General features: G+C 35.7%; 1 protein-coding gene across 16 annotated transcripts in view; it reads right to left on the bottom strand.

Annotated features, from left to right (window-relative positions):
- Positions 1 to 19,903, bottom strand: part of LOC5566382 (breast cancer anti-estrogen resistance protein 3) — a 142,673-nt gene that overhangs the window by 29,206 nt on the left and 93,564 nt on the right. For 14 of the 16 annotated variants that reach the window (XM_021846684.1, XM_021846685.1, XM_021846687.1 and 11 more), the window contains 2 exons: positions 4,083 to 4,149; positions 3,179 to 3,424 (listed from right to left, as the gene is read on the bottom strand). In XM_021846684.1, coding sequence (XP_021702376.1) covers positions 3,179 to 3,424; positions 4,083 to 4,149 — 313 coding nt within the window. The remainder of the gene's footprint in view (positions 1 to 3,178; positions 3,425 to 4,082; positions 4,150 to 19,903) is intronic. The other 2 variants (XM_021846682.1, XM_021846695.1) reach the window with 1 other exon arrangement.

The following is a 19,903-nucleotide window of genomic DNA, read 5'->3' as shown; positions in this document are numbered from 1 at the left end:
ATTTTCCCAACGGTGAAAAATTTTGTGGAAGACTTTTTCCAGTTCATATTTTTTTTGGATTTTTGAGAAAATTTTGTTTCTACGATGCTTCGTTCTTGAGTTATGATTTTTCAAAGTAAGTAGTGTCAAGGGAAAACAAAAAATTTCCACCTGAGTTTTCCCGAAAAATAGGCGACCCTGAATTTTTCTCAATTTTTTTTTATTCATATATCCATGAGCCCTGCCTGTGGAAAAAGTTTCATGAAAATCTGAGACCCTTCGGCCCAATTGGTACGATAATAAAAAAAAATCCCCTAAAGTGACATTTGTTAGAAAATATCAGTACATGAGCCAATGAGGCTCACCTTTGTACTTGTTTTCCTGCATTCAATTGTTTGACATTGTCAACATTATAGAAAACAGGCAAGAAAAACCGTAGAAAGTGATCGATTTCACCCGAAATTACGGTACTGAAATAAAATATGTCTGTGATCAGACATGCCAACTCTCAACATTTTCTGCTACGTTAGTACTACAGAGTCAGATCAAACATTTTCTTTCTCAGCTTTAGTAACAAAGTTCCAATCTAGGTTTCAGCGAGCACTAGTGGTTCGCTTTCTGGTAGGGATTACTCGATATGACGTTTGGCTTGGGTCCGTTCAATGGGCCTTTTCATTCGACAGGTTTTTCTATGCATTTGTTTACATCGATGGAGGACCGGTGCTAACACGGGGCTGTCATCCCCATAGAACAATCGTCAAAATGTTTCGCGATCAGCTGATTTGGAACGTCTTGTGAAAAGGCCTATATAAAACGACTCAAGCCAAACGTCAAATTGATCAATCCCTACCAGAAAGTGAGCATGTTAGAGGCAGTTATTAGTGCCTGTTAAAAGTTGGATAATTTATTTTTGAAATTTTGAAAACCCTATAAAGTTTCTGATGCACTCTCTCAGCATTCTCAATGGATTCCTCGCAGAATTCACATAAGGTCCTTCGCAGGATTTACATCAGAACCTTTTCATGATTTTACTCAGGACTTGATATGATTGTTTACTGGATTCTCATTAGAATTTTCATCACACAAGAATCTTCTTTGGATTATAATCAAAATCCTCTTGGAGTTCATCATAATCCTTTCATCAGAATATTTTTAGGATTGAAAATCCATTCAGGTATTTCAGGCCTTCTCTCAGAATACACATCGTCTCAAGTATTTAATTGATTTTTTTGAAAATCCGATTCGATGGTAAAATTCGATGTTTCCATCAGAATTTTTTATGGAATCTATTCAGAATCCTCTCAAGATTTTCATCTGAATTCAGGATTATCATAAGAATCCTCTCAGGATACTCAACAGGATTCTCATCAAAACCCTCTCAGGATTCTCATCAGAATTCTCTCAGGATACTTATCAGAATTCTCGTAGGATGGGCATCAGAAATCTTACTTGTTTTTAATTATGAATCGTGGTTTACGGCTAACCAGCCGAGTGGAAGTTTAACAACTACAGAAAAGCTAAACATTGTCCATCTAATCCAATTGCAAATTATATGTAATGTTTAGCTTTTCGGTAGTTATCAGAAATCTTGCCAGGATTGTCATCAGAATTCTTTTAAAGATCACATCATAATCCTCTCACAACTCTAATCAGAATCCTTGCAGGATTCCATCAACATCAATGCTGAATTCTCATCAGAATCGTTCCAGGATTCTTATCTCACCCTTCCTAGATTATCTTCAGAATACTTCTTTGAGAATTCTAATCACACTTTATTTGATATTTTATTCCAAGATTTTCCACAGAATGCTTTAAGGATCTTTCCATCCTTCTTCCAGGATTCTCAACGCAATCCATTCAGAATCCTACCAGGGTTTTCATCAGAAACCTTCCAGTATTGTCACCAGAAACTGTTTTTCATCTGAAACCTTCCAACATTGTAACCAGAAACCGTTTCTCATCAGAAACCTTCCAGGATTCTAATAAGAATTCCGGTACCAAATGCCGGAGCAACTGAAAAGTGATTTTATATGGCCCAGTATGAAAGTCCACATATGATTCGTTTTGGTTCTCCGGGATTGTATACTAAGACTTCCAGCCTCCTGTATCTGAACATGTCAAATGACAAGTAATAACAGAGATTCGAAAATTATGAGTTCGAAAAAAATGAGCCCGCAAAGCTTGATACTTCATTCATATACTTTTGAATAAATACATTCGAAATACATATATTGAAGTTTATCAAGAATCACTGGTGGAATAGGTGGTGTACACTACATTTCCGGCCGTGTATCGGGATTGGCCAGCGGTATACAAATGTTTATTTATTTTTTATTTTATTTTTTCCATTGTCTTTGACATGAAGTCACACAGACTGAATTACAGTACTACACGTTGAAAAATACGTTCATCAAGTTTTCGTCCATTTTGTCATGCCGCAATTCGACTAAAGCACTTTATTGTAAGCATAAGAATCGAGTTGCGATACGACAAAGTGGATGCAAATATGATTTTCTGGAGTTGGCTAACCTACTTTTTTAAACGCATAGCAAGATATCATAACCGAGAAAAAAAATGAAAAAAAGTTGTGAAGAACGTTTTAATTTATGCAGGCATATGTTGGGGGATTATGCATTACAAATTAATTACTGTACCGATCCTATTCTACAATCTGATTGAAAGATACTGTTAGCTACAGCGGATTTGATGATAAATAGAAAAAAATACCCTTTGATGCAAAGCGACAATTCAGCAAACACGTCAATTTCGGATGCCTTATTGAATTTCTGATAGTGAAATGCATGCACTGAGAAAATTTGTATTGCGTGGTTTTTCACAATGATGAGCAATAAGCGTTCTTATGACATTGACAATATATAGTTATAAAAAAAATTACACTAGTCGTATAAATCTCAATCTAGTTGTATGAAATACACAAGTGTCTTATGAAACAACAAAAAATAATAAAAACTCGATCATTAGTGTGATCTTATGAAAATCGTGCAAGATTTTTGCCTCAATGTGGCTACAATGTAAAGCAATGCTGAAGGGTTCTGTAATTTATACCCGGCATGATTCGAGATCTTTTCGGATTGGTATTTTGCAAAACTTCTCTGGGCATTGAAGATTATTGTGACTGCGACACGATTGCAAAAATTATTATTTCACTGTTTTTGAACCTCCACCCTCCCAAACTCACCTTATTGATAACAAAATGCAGCGTCGGTCCCTTGGTCTTGCAGGTCAGCACGTAGTTGCCCGGCTGGGAAACGCAATCCCGCACCAGAAAGTCCCCATCGCGCTGTACAATCTCCTCGGCGCGCTGTCGGGGAATCGGACCGTGGTACCAGGCGTGCGATCGTAAATCTCTCGAATCCAGCGACAGTTCCCATTCGAGGGCTTTTTTCAGGGCGACCGCTTCGTTGCCACCACCGTCCGGTGTTTCCTATTTTTTTTTTGCGATGGGGATGTTGGGGTGATGTATTTTGTGGACGGTTGGTGGTCGTGATTGGATTGCGAGAAAAAAAGAAGAGGGAATGCGTCAGATTTTGGGTGATAATTGGCCTCGATGATGGAAATTAATCAAGAGCATGTTACATCAGGAGTAATGCTTTGTTTTAAAAATTTCTAAGTTTCGGCAGATTTCGGTGTCAAAAATGGAGAAGTCCTCAAAAATGGTTTCAATCACAACTACCGAGATGTCTAATGATTTGAGCATGCGAATGCAGTTTCTTTACTTACTCGACAGGAGCTTTCTAACGAGCATAAATTTCAACATTTTGAAAGACTAAGTGAAAATAGTGAAATGGAAAAAAATTGGAATGGAAAAGGCATTGAACAAAGTTTGAATGATCGGTAATGCCTAACAGGAAAATGAAATATAAGAAAAAAAAAAACAAAAACTCTTATGTACACTTTGTATTGTTTGGCCTTAAATAGTGAACATGATTAACATTGTGTATTTAGTGTTCCAATATTGATTAACAAGAAGGACTCGAAATGACAGAATTCTAGTGTTCGAATTATCATGACTCTTGATTAACAATTTGAAACAAAACGCTACATTGATACCACAAAAAATTCAAATCTCAATCCACATTTACCATATCTAGCAGATCGCCCAGACTCTTACTTTGCTTCGCGTTACCGACCGTCAGACATTCATAGCTGCTGAAACAAAGAGGAAGAAAGATAAATTTAATTAAAAAAAGTCCCATCCTTGATGCTTCCTTATTCTAAAGCCCCAACAATTCCGCATCCGGGAAAGAATCCCCAACATCAGCGAAAAGAGAAACCATTCAGGAAAATTCTTTCTCTCCAGCACCAAACGAGAGCTACTAATGGCTTTTATGGGCATAATATCATTTTGCTTCCAATCGACCAATTCCTCACCCAGTAACGTTTGTGCCGTCTTGCGGTCTATTTTACCCACCTTGCGGAGGGAACTTCCTTAGGCTAGTCGTGAAATGCGCAGTTACAAATCAAAGCCGTTTTGAAAGTGTTTGGGTTCGATTCACTGTCCAGGATCTTTTTGTAATGCAAATATCCTTGACTTCCCTGGGCATAAAGCATAATCGTTTCTGACACCAATAAATGAATGCAAAAAATGGCAATTTAGGCAAAGAAAGCTCACAGGAATTAACTGTGGAAGTGCTCATATGAACATAAGGTGAGAAGCAAGCTTTGTTCCAGTTGGAATGTAATGGCAAGAAGAAGAAAAATACGAAGGGAAGGGCATATTTACACAAAGTTGAGATCCCTATCGCCGCTCGTCGTTGAATGTAAACAAGGCCAGGAATCGATCGATTGCAAAGTGAAAATCGACTTTTAAATGTAATCCAATCTGTACGAGTGTAATTTTTCCTGCTTTTCTCTCGTTCGAGTTTGCCACCATTATTGTCGTCGAACCGGACTGATGCATTGGTGTCTAACATTCTATCTATAAAGTACGAAATTGACCGAGAAGGTATGTGTCTGAAATAGTTTTCAATGCTGTTTTGGAAACTGGTGTAAAATTCGGAAGCAAAAAACTTCCAGAGAAGAAAATATGCAAAAAGAATCGGAAGCTTAAAAAATTTTGAATTGGGAAATCTTTATTTACAGACATTTGTAAAAATGGATTCATATTTTTATATCGTTATAGGGAAAGTGTACCAGTTTTGGCCATAGTGGTTCCTTATTTGGTCATATGCAAAATTTGGATAACTTTTACATTTTCAATATTTTTGAATGTTTTAACACCAATATTTATCCTTTATTTTACTGCTTAAACATAAAAGATTTTTCAAAATGTGATGGCATTCAAGATATCACGTATGGCGAAATAGGGAACCACTATGGCCATAACTGGTACCCTTACCCTACTATAACTTTCTGGGAAGCCTAATTTTCATAATGGTATGTTGCAACTCAGGGGCTGAAATGGCCGTAGCAGTAAACGCGCAGCTGAGAGTATTGGTTTTGAATGCTGTCGATCTAGAAACTTCTAGGTTGAATTTTTTTTTTGACTTTCTAGGGCATGAAAACACCTGTAAAACGCTAAGCTGAAAAATAGACTGTCATATTAAGGAGACCAGAGAGAAAAGGAAAAATGATGTAACTGGCTTGTGAAAAATGTACTTTGGAGCTTCCTTGTTTGTGATTATTCTCACGGTCGACGACAATCGCCAGAAGATGATTCTGTCGGTGTAAGTCGCTTCTCAGGATATTCTAAGGAGTTTCCAAAGGGTGTCAGGAGGTTCTCAAGCAGAATGGTTTCCAAACGGTTGACATAGGTACCACACCTTTCCAAATGGATATTCTGGGTTTTGCAGAGAGAAATCTTGACAGGTTCCTAGGGGTTTTCAGAGATTCGCAAGAGTTATCAATGAGCTACCAAAGAGGTTATCAAGAAGTTAACAAACGATTCTGAGGGCTTCTGAGAAGTTTCCAAGAATTCCTTAGAGAGGTTTATAATGGTATTTAAGGAGTTTTTAGGATCTTTAGAGGGATCCAATAATAAAAAATATATTGAGAAATTGCCAGAAACTTCCAAGGAGTCTCTATCGTTCCTTCAGGGTTCCATTTAAAACAGATACTACTTCAATCTTAAACCAGAGGTTACACAGGCTGATCAATCCCCAATATCAGATATGGATAAATTGGTTATCAATTGATGGCAAAGAACGATAATTATAGAAATTTTGACATCGTGATACAAAATTAGTAATATATCACTTCCAGTTTTATCAAAATTCTGAATATTTATGTGAGTGATGAACTTTCATTCAAACACAATCAAAAAAGCTTGGAAAGAAATATTTCGCTACATAAACTCGCTCAGTTGTCCGAACTCAAAACAAATGTTGAAAAAAAAAATCTAAATCGAAACAATTTTGTCGTTTTTAAGCATGTCCATAATTATGGATTTAATATGGAGTGGTAATGAAGAACAGCTGCACCGCGCAACAATTTTATTAAAAAAAAATGCTGCGCGAGCCGAAAAAGCTGAAATCCCCTGCATTAGACTATATGAGAGCTTCTATTCCGTTCGATGGAAAGTTTTCACCAACTAGAGCGGGAATCGAATCCGTATTATGTCACACTCAAAAACACATCTAAACAAATGGCGCCACGACCACCAAACTCACGATAGAGATTTTTTCTGCTTTTTCAAAGATTTTCAAGTGGATCAATTTTGTTTCTAACAGTTAGATTAAGGGTTTCAAGATGTTTCCATGAATTGTGTTACTTTTCCTCGAAAGTCAAATCAATCAACCGTTCAGCTATCACAGTTACGAGTGCCATTTTTTTTATTTCAAAGAAATGGGTTAATCGGGGAAAAGGGTTTTACGGAGAATTGGCGTTTGTTAAACTGGTGTTCGGGGAAACGATATTCGTGTAAAAGTTCTCGTGAGTTATCAAGAGATTTATAAAAATAGAGGAAATACTTACGGTGTACAAGGATTCCCAGAAGAGTCCAAGAATTTTAACATACCTAACCAATTTTAAAGCTTCAAAGAACCTCTGAAAACCATTGCAAATATTCTAAACATAGATGTGAACTTCTATACAAATTTAAGAAACCCCAGATAGCCTTTTAGTAACTCCTAAAAAGCATAGTTACTAAAAGTTCACATTTTTAAATATCGTGGTCAAGAAGAACGTTCAACAGTTTTCAAAGTGATTGGTAACTAGAGTCTGAGCTGATGCCATAAACTTTAAAGTTACTCATACTTGAACTTGCAAATCAACCTCGATAAACTGATTACCGTGAATCTAACAATCTGTAATTATTTTTCAAATCTCGATCAATATCTATCGAGATCTGTATTTTGATTTTTTTAGCTGCTAATGGGTGCTGGTTTTTCATTGCAAAAAAGAGTTTGTGCATACTAAATCCCATATAAACTTTTGAGTTTGATCCTTTGGTCTCGTCACTTGCTCCTGAAGTGGCGGGTGATGTGAGCAGGATCAATCGTGTTGCGCGTCACTCGCGTAGCACAATAAAATAGTGTCGTGGATCGCGAATCGCGTTAGTAGTGTTAGGTCTTTTGATCATATCGCTTGCTCTGGCGAGGGCGAGCGATGAACACTTGTTCGATGTACAATACGTTTATCGAATAATATTGTGAATCCAGTTAGGTATGAATACAACATGGATCGCATCACCAACCAAAGGTGACTCCCAGATCTTTACCTTATCCCATTAGCCCAATATCCTTTCCATGATAACTGTGGAGATGCAGAGGTATACTCGGCCTCTAGTAACAACGGTTATCTAACTAACATTTCTTTCCTTTCCCGATGACCGTGAGGACGTGGCCGGCACCGTTATTGACTTTTAAACTTTGAACTCTCGATTTGTGCACATTGAGAATGGTAAGCTTATCCCAAGTCACATTAATTAAACATCTGTGCATCTTCGATTGCTCTGGTCAATCACAAGTGTCAACTACGAATTGTACAGTCATCTATGCTTAAATGACTTAAATGACACCCAAAAAGTGTACTGAAGAGAGGATTTATATTTTTCTTATAATCGTGTCCCAGGTACTTATATCCAGCAATGTTACAATTTATGTGGTGAGTTGCCAAAAAATTTGAATCTTCCACCCAACTTCGATGCTCTACAACTGTGGTCCTTAGCCCAACTGACAAATGCGAGCCACTTCAGTAATTCAGAACATAGAGCGGTTCGCAAGTATAAATATTTTGAACGAACATATTTAAAAATGTTTATTGTCCTATCAAACCTTATTTTTTTTAGAAAAAAAACTTCAATATTTGAAAAGTTATTTGAGTTTAAAAAAATAGTTGCGTGAAATAATCCGATAAGCTTTCAAGAGCTATATATAGTGTTAGCATCAATATCCAAGGATTCCAGTTTCTACTTCAAGACTTCAAGATGCTCCCCTCTTTGTTATTAACCTTCTGACTGTGCCTTGGGGTTATATTGAACCCAAATTCAAATCGTGATAACTTCACGGAATTTCAATCAATTTTCGGCTTTTCTGCTGTTTTGGGGAAAAAAAATTAAATTTAGTTTCAATTCAAAATAGAAGAAAATTAATAAAGAGTGTTCATGACACAATAGGGGTTATTCTATTGTGAAAAAGGTAAAAAAACGTTATACTTAAAGCTGTACTTTCTTCGGCAAAGATTTGTAATAGGGGTAGGGCTACTATGTTGAACAATGGTTAGTTGTGAATTCCACCGCTTGATGGTGATATCTATGAAAATATTATTTTATAATCCCTCGAATAGGGTCCTAAAGCCCTGTCCTTATTCTAATGTCAAACGCTTAAGTCTAGGCCAAAAACACATGTTTACTCAATTTTTTATTGTTTTTCGTTTGTTTAAGTCCAAAAAACATTTTTTAAATATTTTTTTATATTTTGTCACACCCCTTAGCTTAAACTCAAATTTTGGGTATATTTTGTTTTCCGTGTCCCTTCCAAAATGTCAGATAGGTACAACCCCAGTGTTGAAACTAAAAGCCCTGTGGTGTTTTTGTCGATTAAGCGAACGTCAAACATGATCAAAAGTGTCAAGGTTCATTTATGGACCCAATTTTTAAATTAAAATTAAAATATGATTTAGCCGTTATTTGAGCGGGAAAAATTGCTAAAGTAGTTGCAGTAACATACTCTTTCATGTTATTGAATAAAAACAAGATTTCATTCAACATATTATGATCCTTTTCTATAATTTTGAAATAATATTTTTCAAGTCATTTGAAACAATAGATGCGGAACAAACATCTCGTAGAAACGCACCAACGTATGAAAAAAAATCACAAATCGATTCACAAAAAAAGTTACAGCCCTCCAAAGTATTCCAGGGTCATATTGACCCCAGAAAACAGACAAAGGGTTAAGATCTATCCTTGAAGAGATGCAATTCTGCATAACCACAATCTTATCAATCACGTAGCTGTTTTGAATTAGTTTTCTGTTTCATAAATCTTAAGTAATATCTAAGTTAAACATAAACACCCGTCTCCGAAACTCCGACTTGAAGAAAAATCACGCTTTGAAAGCTACTAAGAAACTTTCAGGATACCTTGTATCCTCAAGACCTTTCAATACCTCCCTATCAGATTCAAGACATGAAGAAACTTTGGGTTCTGCCGTTCTACAATGGTCCAGATTCAAAAGTTCATGCCAGAAATTCCACATATATAATATTTTACTATTTGTAGCAATAAAAAGTGTTTTAGGACATGATTTAGGGTTGAAGACCCTATTCTTGGTATAATTCTTATTTGGTCATAATATTTTGTTTCTTATATAAAAAGATTCTAACAAAATTGCTGTTTTTTCATACATTGCCTTGAAAGTGTGTTTGTGTAAAATTTTTCAACGGGTAGTGGTATGAAGAAGCTATCCTCTAATTATTTGATATACCTATAACTAACTATATTTGCATCTGGGAACGCTGAATCTAGTTACGAAAGAGTTAACGACCTGAAAAGTTTTTGCTGCTGCTCAAATTTGCACGAGTTTTGATGAAGATGAAATAGTTGAGTTTTGTAGCCAACACTAAGGGTTTTAGACGGCTTTCTTCCATTACCCCGAACGTTACTACCCCGAACGAACCATAACCCCGAAAAGTTCATAATACAGCACAGTATTTTTTGTAGGCAATAAAAAAGGACGAGCACGGTCATATGAATGTGTCTCTAATGTAAGCTACTAATCAACGAAGCGTAAAATACGATATAAAATTTTATTCTCATTCATATATTGACTGTTCCTTCTTTTGGTGAATATTTAAATTACTTTTATCAGAGATTGAATATAGATGGATCTATTGGATCAGTTAGAGTGATTATTGACATCATAGCTGCATGCATTTCATCAGAAATATTTCCTTCTTTCTGAAATAGGCTGTCTTTCGAGTTATTACTGGCAGAACTAGCCACTAATATTTTCGAAATACATAGTTAATTCTAACTGAAAACAAAATATAATAAAAAAGTTACGCTGTTATACGGGTTGTCTTTTCCAGTAAAGAGGCTATTATTTTGATCAAAATATTTAATTTCTTTTAAACATAGAATTATTCTTGTTAGTTTTATGTTGTAAAATTAAGATCTCTTACTGGACTACTCACTGTTTTCTACCATTAAAGTTTCTATATTCCCACAGAGGTGATTTTCTGTTTTCTGTTATTTTCTGTTATCGGTATTCAGCTAAAGAATTCCACATACCAAAGCTAATTTTTCGCTGTTATAGAGATGAAAGGTCGTCGTGATTTAATCCTAGTGTCGATACATGTACAGGCTTTTCAGCGATTTAATTCTACAGCCCAGCAATTTTGATACAGTGGGACTTCTATATGGTCCCTATAAGAACAATACTTACGGTGACAGAATCATAGTGAACATTCATAGCTGCTACTGCAGAAAATGTGGGCGAGAAAATTGGATTGCAGTGGTTAATTGAGGGCTTGATGAAATAATGATTTTTGCGAATTTCATAGTTTTCATTCTCATATGAAATTTTCCCTTCTTTTAAAATAAGCTGTTCTTTTAAAAACAGGCTCTTTTTCAAGCACTGGTGTTATGCATTTTAAAATCATAATGCCGTGATGCGTATGTTGCTAGCTGATCATTAAATGGATCAAATTCAACAATAATTATCTTTCTTCCAATTGTTAGGCACAGCAATATCATTTTCGATGTCTTTCTGACGTTACATCCCCACTAGAACAAAAACTGCTTCGCTGCCTAACATTATCATGAGTACTTTTTTTTTTTTTTAAAAGACACCTACACGTTAATGCTTCCAGTGGACGGTTATGTCCTTTGAAGGAAGCACCACACTAGACAACGGACTAGCATGCAACGCCCAGTGGCACAATCGGAAAACGTTCCTGACGAAAAGTTTTCCGGACTGAAGCGGGAATCGAACCCACACTTCTTGACACGATGTGGCTAAATGCCTGGTAACACTAACCGCACGGCCACGAAGCCCACAGCTATTAACTGAGAGCTAGCTTTGTCAATTGATCATTTTTGCAGAACATACTCTATGCCCTGGAAACTAGAGAATTCCAAACTCCTAATAGTCCTCAACCGTCTGAATTGAACCTATCTCCCTCAGCATGATCTTATTGTGCGTTCAGCGCTATGGCAGTTTAGGATCTACAGCAATTTTAGATATCGAATTGATTAAAATTCCACGCTATAATACTCCACACATATCAATCTCAAAACACTATGTTTTTGGGGTAGTGTCATAGAGTCGTTTTTGACATATGCATTTGTTTAGTGTCCAAAAGTGTTGATAATTATTTTTTTAGAGAAACTTAAAAGTAGATTGGAGTACCTTGTTCCTTTTAATTTCGTCTTAAATGATTATCTTTGACAGATACGCGTATTTCAACTACCACTTGCAGTCTTCTTCAGTGTCAGTTATTCGTATCCACTAACTGACTAGCTGACACTGAAGAAGACTGCAAATGGTAGTTGAAATACGCGTATCTGTTGAAGATAATCATTTAGGGCGGAATTAAAAAGTACAAGGTACTCCAATCTACTTTCAAGCTTCTCAATTGAGTTTCTGCTCAGAGGATTCGAATACATTGAAAAGATTTTTTCAACTATATAATATTGTGGATGAATGTTTGAATTTGTTTTGCTACCCAAAACTATCATTGAAAAAACGAGTTTTTGCCAGCTTTTTGAAAAACTAGAATCTGTGCGTTAATGAGTTGAAATATCATAAAAATATGTATCAATGCAATAATAAGAAGAAATTTTAATCATAAAACATTGTAATGTCGGCATGCAATCCACTGATCGCAATTTGGTGTTTACTGCTCCATAGCTCTATAGTATTGAAACGTATCAGTAAGCGAATTCAATTTTGCAGCATTTTGCCGAAGATTATATGTTCAAGTACCCTCAGCATAGAAATGAATGTTAGTCAAACCACGCAAAAGGCAACAACAAAGAAGTTGGAATGCTCATTGCTAAATGGCCTTCTGATGTTATCGAACCATTGAAGTGATCTTGTTGTTTGTCTTGCCAAACTCTACAACACTTTTATCGGAAAAACATAGTGAGACGTGAAGTTCAATTTCAATTAGTCCACTTCAATTGGCTGTCGTTTCGAGTCGGATGGTAGCTTGCTATCGATAACATAAGTGGTGAGAAAAGGGTAACTGAATTTTCAGCATTGGCGTTGAGTTCTTAAATGTGAGAAAACAAAGGAAGAGAATTCAGTGAGCAAAAGGACCATAAATTGACAGTGGTTTAGGAAATGGTCTTTGTTTGCACATCAAGTTACAGTCGAAAGTGTAGATTAGTAATGGGAAATTGGGAATACAAATAATGAGAATATCCTGAAACAGAGATATGAGGTTCGATAATGAAAAATCTTTGTTAAAGAATCAACATTTCGTAATCCACATTGCAAATTAAAATAAATTAAATTTTGGTATACTTTCTGAACGCAGACAAATCTGTGGTTCAACTATTGCTTTATTGGATAACTGGCCCAAAATCAGTGTGCAACAATCACCCCCAATTAAAGGGAGAAATTGAAAACAAAATCCGGTGTAACAGTTTTCGCTGACTCGAGGGCTTTCCCAATGAGTTCTGCCATTCTGACTTTTCGAGTGGCTATTATTATTGCTTTTCCTCGTTTCAGGAATCGGGCATTCCTGTCATGCTGCAAACATGCTCTGCAGGGTTGTGGTTTGTCCCACCAGTGAGGTACAAGTGTGGGTGGTCATGGTGTAAGTAGGGTGCAAGCAAACAGTAAAAATCAACATCAACTGAGAGAATATGAGCAACGGGGCGAATAATTGGGCTGCCCTTTTTCCATCATTGTTGGCAACAGCAAAGCAGCGCCATCATCACGTGGTTTTGGGAAATTGAAAAGAAAAGTAATAACGGCGCCATAATGCCATTGGTTGTGGGGCCCAGACCAGAGCTACAAGTGGGGGAGAAAAAGTCGCGACTGGCATGCACCACCCTTTCGTTGAGTGGTTTTTCCACCAGTGGGATGGAGAACGTTAAGCCGCAACCCAAGAGGACAATGCAAACAGCGCAATTCAACAGCACTGAAGCACATGGTAAATGAAAATTATGTCTCTTCATTGTTTAGTTGGTAAATGGACGGAGCTTCTGCTGGTGTCAGAGAATGTTCTCGGAAATGACAACTTGTTGTTACAATATAGTGCAAGTTTTTGCGTTATGAGATTTGTTCAGTCAGTAATGCCTTTGTACCGCATTGGAGTAGCTGATAACTTCAATCCTTACATCGTTCAGAGCTTTAACTTCATATACAGTGGTCCACATCCGTTAAGCCAAACATAATCAGAAAATGCCAAAAGAATAATTCTGCTGGAAGAATTTTTTGGTCGTGGTTTTACTAAAGTCAATCCACTATACTCACACATATCCCGACTAAAATGCAAACCTTGTTTAAAAAAAAGAGTCGTATTTTGCCTCTTTATCCATGGATGGTATCATCGATCAAAGATCTCATTTTATGACATGTTCCAAAATATTTTCCACAAACTTTCGTTCAATATTCTCATAACAGGCTTATTCAGGTTAAAAAGTTGTAAACAAATCACGAAAGTATTAGTAGGTAAAAATATAAAAGAAAATATAATGAATAATTACATTAGTATCTGGATTTATCATATACTTTTAGAATAAAAATGGAACTCGGCTACACGAATGTCGACCACTGTAGTACTACACCCAAAATATAACCCAATTCATAAACTGTATGATATTACATATCCCTTTCGGGACGAACCAGCACAATTGTGCTGTTCGGCACCCATGACATTGAATGATTCTTTAAGCCAATAAATCATTGTTTTACCAAACTTTTTTGATTTCGATTATTGAATTAGCATTGATACTTGTAATTAAGCGCAAAAACTTTTGTTTACATCGTGTTTAGAAAACACCAGCTTAGGGTAAACAAAATGTAAACAAACATCGTAAGAATTGAAAAAGTTTTATCTGTCGCAACTTTTCAACTATTCGTTTTTTCTAGGTATGCAGAGATACTAATCGAGAGTGAAAGAGTCATTCTTTGAAATGGTGAAGACCAAATGTGAATTGATTCACACAGCAAAAAATTCTGGAGAGACAAAGTGGGACCAGCACAATTGTGCTGGTGCCGGCCCTTACCCGGTCGATGTTCGTTGAGGACTACCAATTTTCATTTTCAGTATTTTGATCAAGTTAAGTGGTTGAATCTGGTTCTAATGTCCACAATAGTGCATAATATAGTATTGGAACATGAATGAGTGATTACATACGAATCATAAAAATTATGTACCGTACAAAAACTATGTAACAGAAAACCATAGCTTTGGTTTAAAACCTTTTTTTTATAAGTCCATATTTGAAATAGATTGGGAATCATATTTATTGTCTTAAATCGCCTATAGCAAAGTTTAAGAAGCAGTAAAATTTTTGGGGAAAGTTCACAAATTACGTTTATCATTTAGGGGAGTGGGGGTGCACGAAAGTGTGACAGTGCATATACTAGGGGCTTGGGAAAAAGCGTGATAGTGAGCATAAGAAGGATTTAGATAGACTTAAAAACAATGGACGTAATATTTGAATGTCCCTTTGCTTTGGTAATCTGTCAATACCATGTTGAATCGATAATCCATTTCGGTGTTCTACAATGCATGCTGGTTCAATATCCGCTATAATATTTATGAAGTTGGACAACTGGAGCTTAAAACCTTTACTTACTATTTGCTTCTGAACTGCAGAGTCTTTTAAATGGCGTACTATTGTTGTATGCAGCCCATGCTGGTATTACTTGCAAAAATATTGTGTATTATGTTGATCTACGAAATGCGTTTGAAACTGGCAAACTTTATGCTTTTGCAGTACTATGAAATACTCAACTAAACTATAAAGCAATGCATGAAGTTCTGGAGCCTAGATTATTGTTTAGACTGATATATTAAAAATTGAAATCTGCACTTAATCGAATTCCGCCTCAGGCGGTAAAGATAAATAAAAAACAACAAAATCTGGACTTCATTGCCGTGTGTATAGTGTTGCAAAGTAACTAGCTGCATCGATCAAAGAAGTGTGGGCTAAATTCCCGCTTCAGCTCGGTTTTTTTTGTCAGGAACTGTGCCATTTGGCGTTGCATGCTAGTCCGTTGATTCGTTTGATGCTCCCCTCGAAGGTCATAATCGTACATAATGCTTACCAGGAAACTTTTCATGGTAGGGTTGACAGCTAGAAGTACCCATGTAACCGAAACGAAAAGGAAAACAAAACTTACGAGTATGGTCAGGGGTCATTAAAAAATTACGTTCATCATTTAGAGGAGGGGGGGGGGTCAATGAAAAGGTGGTTAGGTATTAGGTTAAAAAAATTAGGTATTCAAAAAGCGTGAAAGATGGGGGAGGGGGGGTCTAGAAATCCCGAAAAACAATGGACGTCACATTTGAATCGTCCCTCAGAGCTTTACATTTTCCTTTGTAATCTAACGGTCACACCGATTGTGCAACTTTAAAAATTCATGGCAAACAAAAAAGCCTGCTGATCGCAGCTGTCGTATGGATTGTCTTATTAGAAGCATTGTCAGTTTATTTATTTTCAAATCTGATAATTTCCAAATAATAGAATACATTCGAAAAAAAATATTGTTTCGTGCAATTTTTCAAATAGTTTAAATATATGTTACAATTTCAAAGAGAAAATTCATGCTTTAATATGGTTAATGACCTGTATTTGACAATGCGTTTTTAAAAGGGTTTTTGAATTCCTTGTTATATGTTAGCTATCTGTCTTAGTTCTTTCACTCCTACCAAGTACGTAAAACTAATATTATAATGATGTAAATTCAATTTCAAGCAAAAAATTAAATAAAGTAAATTTGATATTGGGGCTAGGTAGCCATAATAGTAAACTCAGCAATACCATGCTGAGGGTCGTAGGTTAGAGTCCAGCCGGTCGAGGATCTTTTCGTAAAGGAAATTTTCTCGACTCCCCTGAGCGTAGAGTATGATCGTACCTGTCACACGATATACACATGTAAAATTGGTCGATTGACAAAGAGAGCTGTCAGTTAATAACTGTGAAAGTTCTCATGAGTAGTTGAGAAGCAGGCTTCTGCAACGTCATAAAGAAGAAGAAATTTGATGGTAATTATTTGCGCTTAAAAATGCGTCTTGATAATCAACGTCCAAGCAGTCGGGCAAGGGTTCAAGTGTCTCTAAAAAAAAACTTACTTTTCGAGTCTAGTACATGACTCTGATAACGGCCTCATAGTCCTTATAGGTCAAATTACGCGTATCTGTCAAAAGATACAAACTCTAGTGGAATTAAATGGTACAGTACTAAATTTGGTTTTCATTTATCTATAAGTATTCCACTAAACAATTCGAAGCTTTATAATTATTTTCAATTTTAATTTTTATTCCATAAACTATTTTTGAGAAAAAAAATCTTAAACAATTTTTGAGGATATAAACAAACATAGCATAACCAAGATGGTTTGGTTGAGACAATAAGTTTTCACACATGTATGTTTACCCATTTTTCTATGACGTAGACTAGTTCTTGAATTAAAGCGATAAACGTCATCGTCACCTAATGCTTTGAATCATAGAGAGAATATGAAGTATTTTCATATCTCGTACATTGTTTTCGATCCATTTATAAAAAAATCATCAATATTAATCACATATAATTAAAGTATTTTTGAAAATTTTAATGCACATAAAAAAAAACAAAATTATTTCTGAATTTTTGGGTCACCCTATTCCACGAAAGAGCACCCTAATGACGAAATAAAAAAAATAAGGGTCCAAAATTTTTCAAAAAGGTATGACTGGAACAATTTAAAAAGAAAATAAAATAAAAATATTTTTTTTCGAACATCGACCGCCTTGGGGACGGACCAGCACAATTGTGCTGGTCTGAATTTGACCCTAAAAAGTTCATAGATTGATAGAATAGCCAAAATAAAGAAAGTTTTGTTCTACGAGATGATGAGTTTATAAGGTAAATTTTGAAATAATCACTCAAATATGGTCCGTCCCGAAAGGGATATACAGGAAATGTAAACCATTCTCACAGAAAATGTAAGCTTTCAATACAAAAACTATTTGAGAAGTTCACATTTTATGTATATGCCACAATATTATTCAATATATTCGTAAAATTTTCATGCATTTCACGCATTGTAATAAAATCTTACATTCACTTGTCGGGTGTTCGACTTTCAATTTGCATTGTGGTAGCTCTCTTCAATGTGCTGTGTGAAGATAATGCACGGAATTCACACCTTAGTGGAAACACCACACACTTGGTTAAGGACCATCATACTGTGAACACCGAACGGAAGGATTCAAAGGAATTACGTACGCTTCACCGGCCATAATGCGAATTAAACTCTTCTTTTTACGGAATGCGAAAACAGTGGGTATGATTCTATAGGAAATAACCAGCATTATGATGCCATGTTCCAGTTACAACAAACAGACAACTTACAAACAAAGCTGCCTTAAAGTCAGTGGAAATCATCACAGTTGTTTAACGTTCAACGCTTCGTCATCGCAATCATCGTCATCATTGAAACTTCAAAAGCAGTTTTTCTGTTCAAAACTAAAAATTATTCGATGGAAATGTGTTCACTGTGTTTCGGTTGGAGAATAGAGTACAGTGAACACATTTTCCTGTAAATTTTCTTGATTTTGAACGAAAAAACTGCTTTTGAAAATTCTAAAATCAATGACGGATCCTGCCCCCTTAAGCCTGATTGTTGTGCAAAAGATGGTGTTCTTCCCAAAAAAACTGCATAAAAGTCTTTGAAACAATAACTAGCAAACTTTGAATTCGTTCACAAGTTTACAAATGCAAACTTTCATAAATCCGTTGAAAACTGTAGCTTGAAAATCTATATGATACAATTGTGTTTTCATGGAAAGTAAAGGTGTTATAACCACTCCAGTCTGCGATAATCATATCAACGCAAACGAGCAAAGCTGAAGTGGTCTTGCCTTCACATACCCACACAATGTGCAGCTTATCGTGTTATCGGCTGAAGGGCTGACCAACGACGTAAGAATGGTTCAAGTACGTTAATTGAATTAGCATGAAAGTGATGCATGGGTAGCGCTCTTGTTCCTTTCAGAAGCGTTTCGCTACTTGAATAGAGTAGGAAATGAATTTATCTTGTTTGATCCTCTCATAGCAACCCCAGTCTTTAGATGGGCTACAACAAAATACATTAGGGATAATTTTCCGAAAATGTAAATCAAAATATTTTTGAAATGAACCTCTTCTTCTTGTTGGCATTAACGTTCCCTCTGGGACAGATCTGGCTACTCAGCATAGTGTTCAATGAGCACTTCCACTGTTATTGACTGAGAGCTTTCTTTGCCAAACTTGCCATTTTCGCATTCGTATATCGTGTGGCAGGTACGATTATACTCTATGCCCAGGGAAGTCAAGAAAGTTTCCATTACGAAAAGATCCTGGAGCGACCGGGAATCGAACCCAGACACCTTCAGCATGACTTTGCTTTAAAGCCGCGCGCTCTAACCATTCGATTGAGGAAAGCCACATTGAATTGAGCCTACGTATAGATAATGTCGAAAAGTAGTCGCAAACATGTCTAAATGCAAAGGATCTTAAGGAACATATTTTTTTCAGGAAAATCGAAATAGTCATATTGTTCTGAACAAACCAAAAAAAAAATATTTTAAAATTTAGTTTGATCATAAGCACAACTTAAAAGTAAAACATAAGAAAATTAATACAAAATTTTGTACGAATTTGAAAGTGTCTTTTGAAGATTAAATAAATAAGAGTGAGTAGAATGATAAAAAATTTTAATTTTTGAAGCTCTACCCAAAAAATCTCACTTCCAATAATCTAGAATGTCATTTAATGACTAATCATGCATAGAAACATTTCCAATCAAAGTATATGATTTGTTTCGCTGCAATCGGTTTATACTACCATCAACATAGAAACGAAATATAAAAATAAACTTAAAAATACACTTGTTCTTTTTATTTTTAAATTGTTTCAAGCGCTGTTGCCAGTTTATCTCAGTATATTGTTCTCACTCTATCAGAGAAATTTTGTCAGACATGATGATCTTGAATTGATACCAGTTTATCTGATGATTTAACACATTTTTGAATATTTTCATTTTTTGATAATTGTGCCATGCGATAGTTGGAAAAATAATCATAGAGAATAATTTGGAAAAAAATATCGCCTTATTCGTTAGACTCTTTAAGATCCATAACTGATATGTGTGGCGAATTAAGGAATACTATAGCCATTTTAGTATTTTAAAATATATTATTAAGTATTGCTGAGCATAAAGTTCGGTTGTTGGTTAAATGCAATATTTCTAACGGGTAGTCAGTAAAAAATGAGAATGATTTCAACACCTTTCTGTAATTAAAATAATGAGCG

The sequence above is a fragment of the Aedes aegypti genome, chromosome 2 (genome assembly GCF_002204515.2).
Source record: "Aedes aegypti strain LVP_AGWG chromosome 2, AaegL5.0 Primary Assembly, whole genome shotgun sequence".
NCBI lineage: Eukaryota > Metazoa > Arthropoda > Insecta > Diptera > Culicidae > Aedes > Aedes aegypti.
This window is presented reverse-complemented; position numbering and strand designations above follow the sequence as displayed.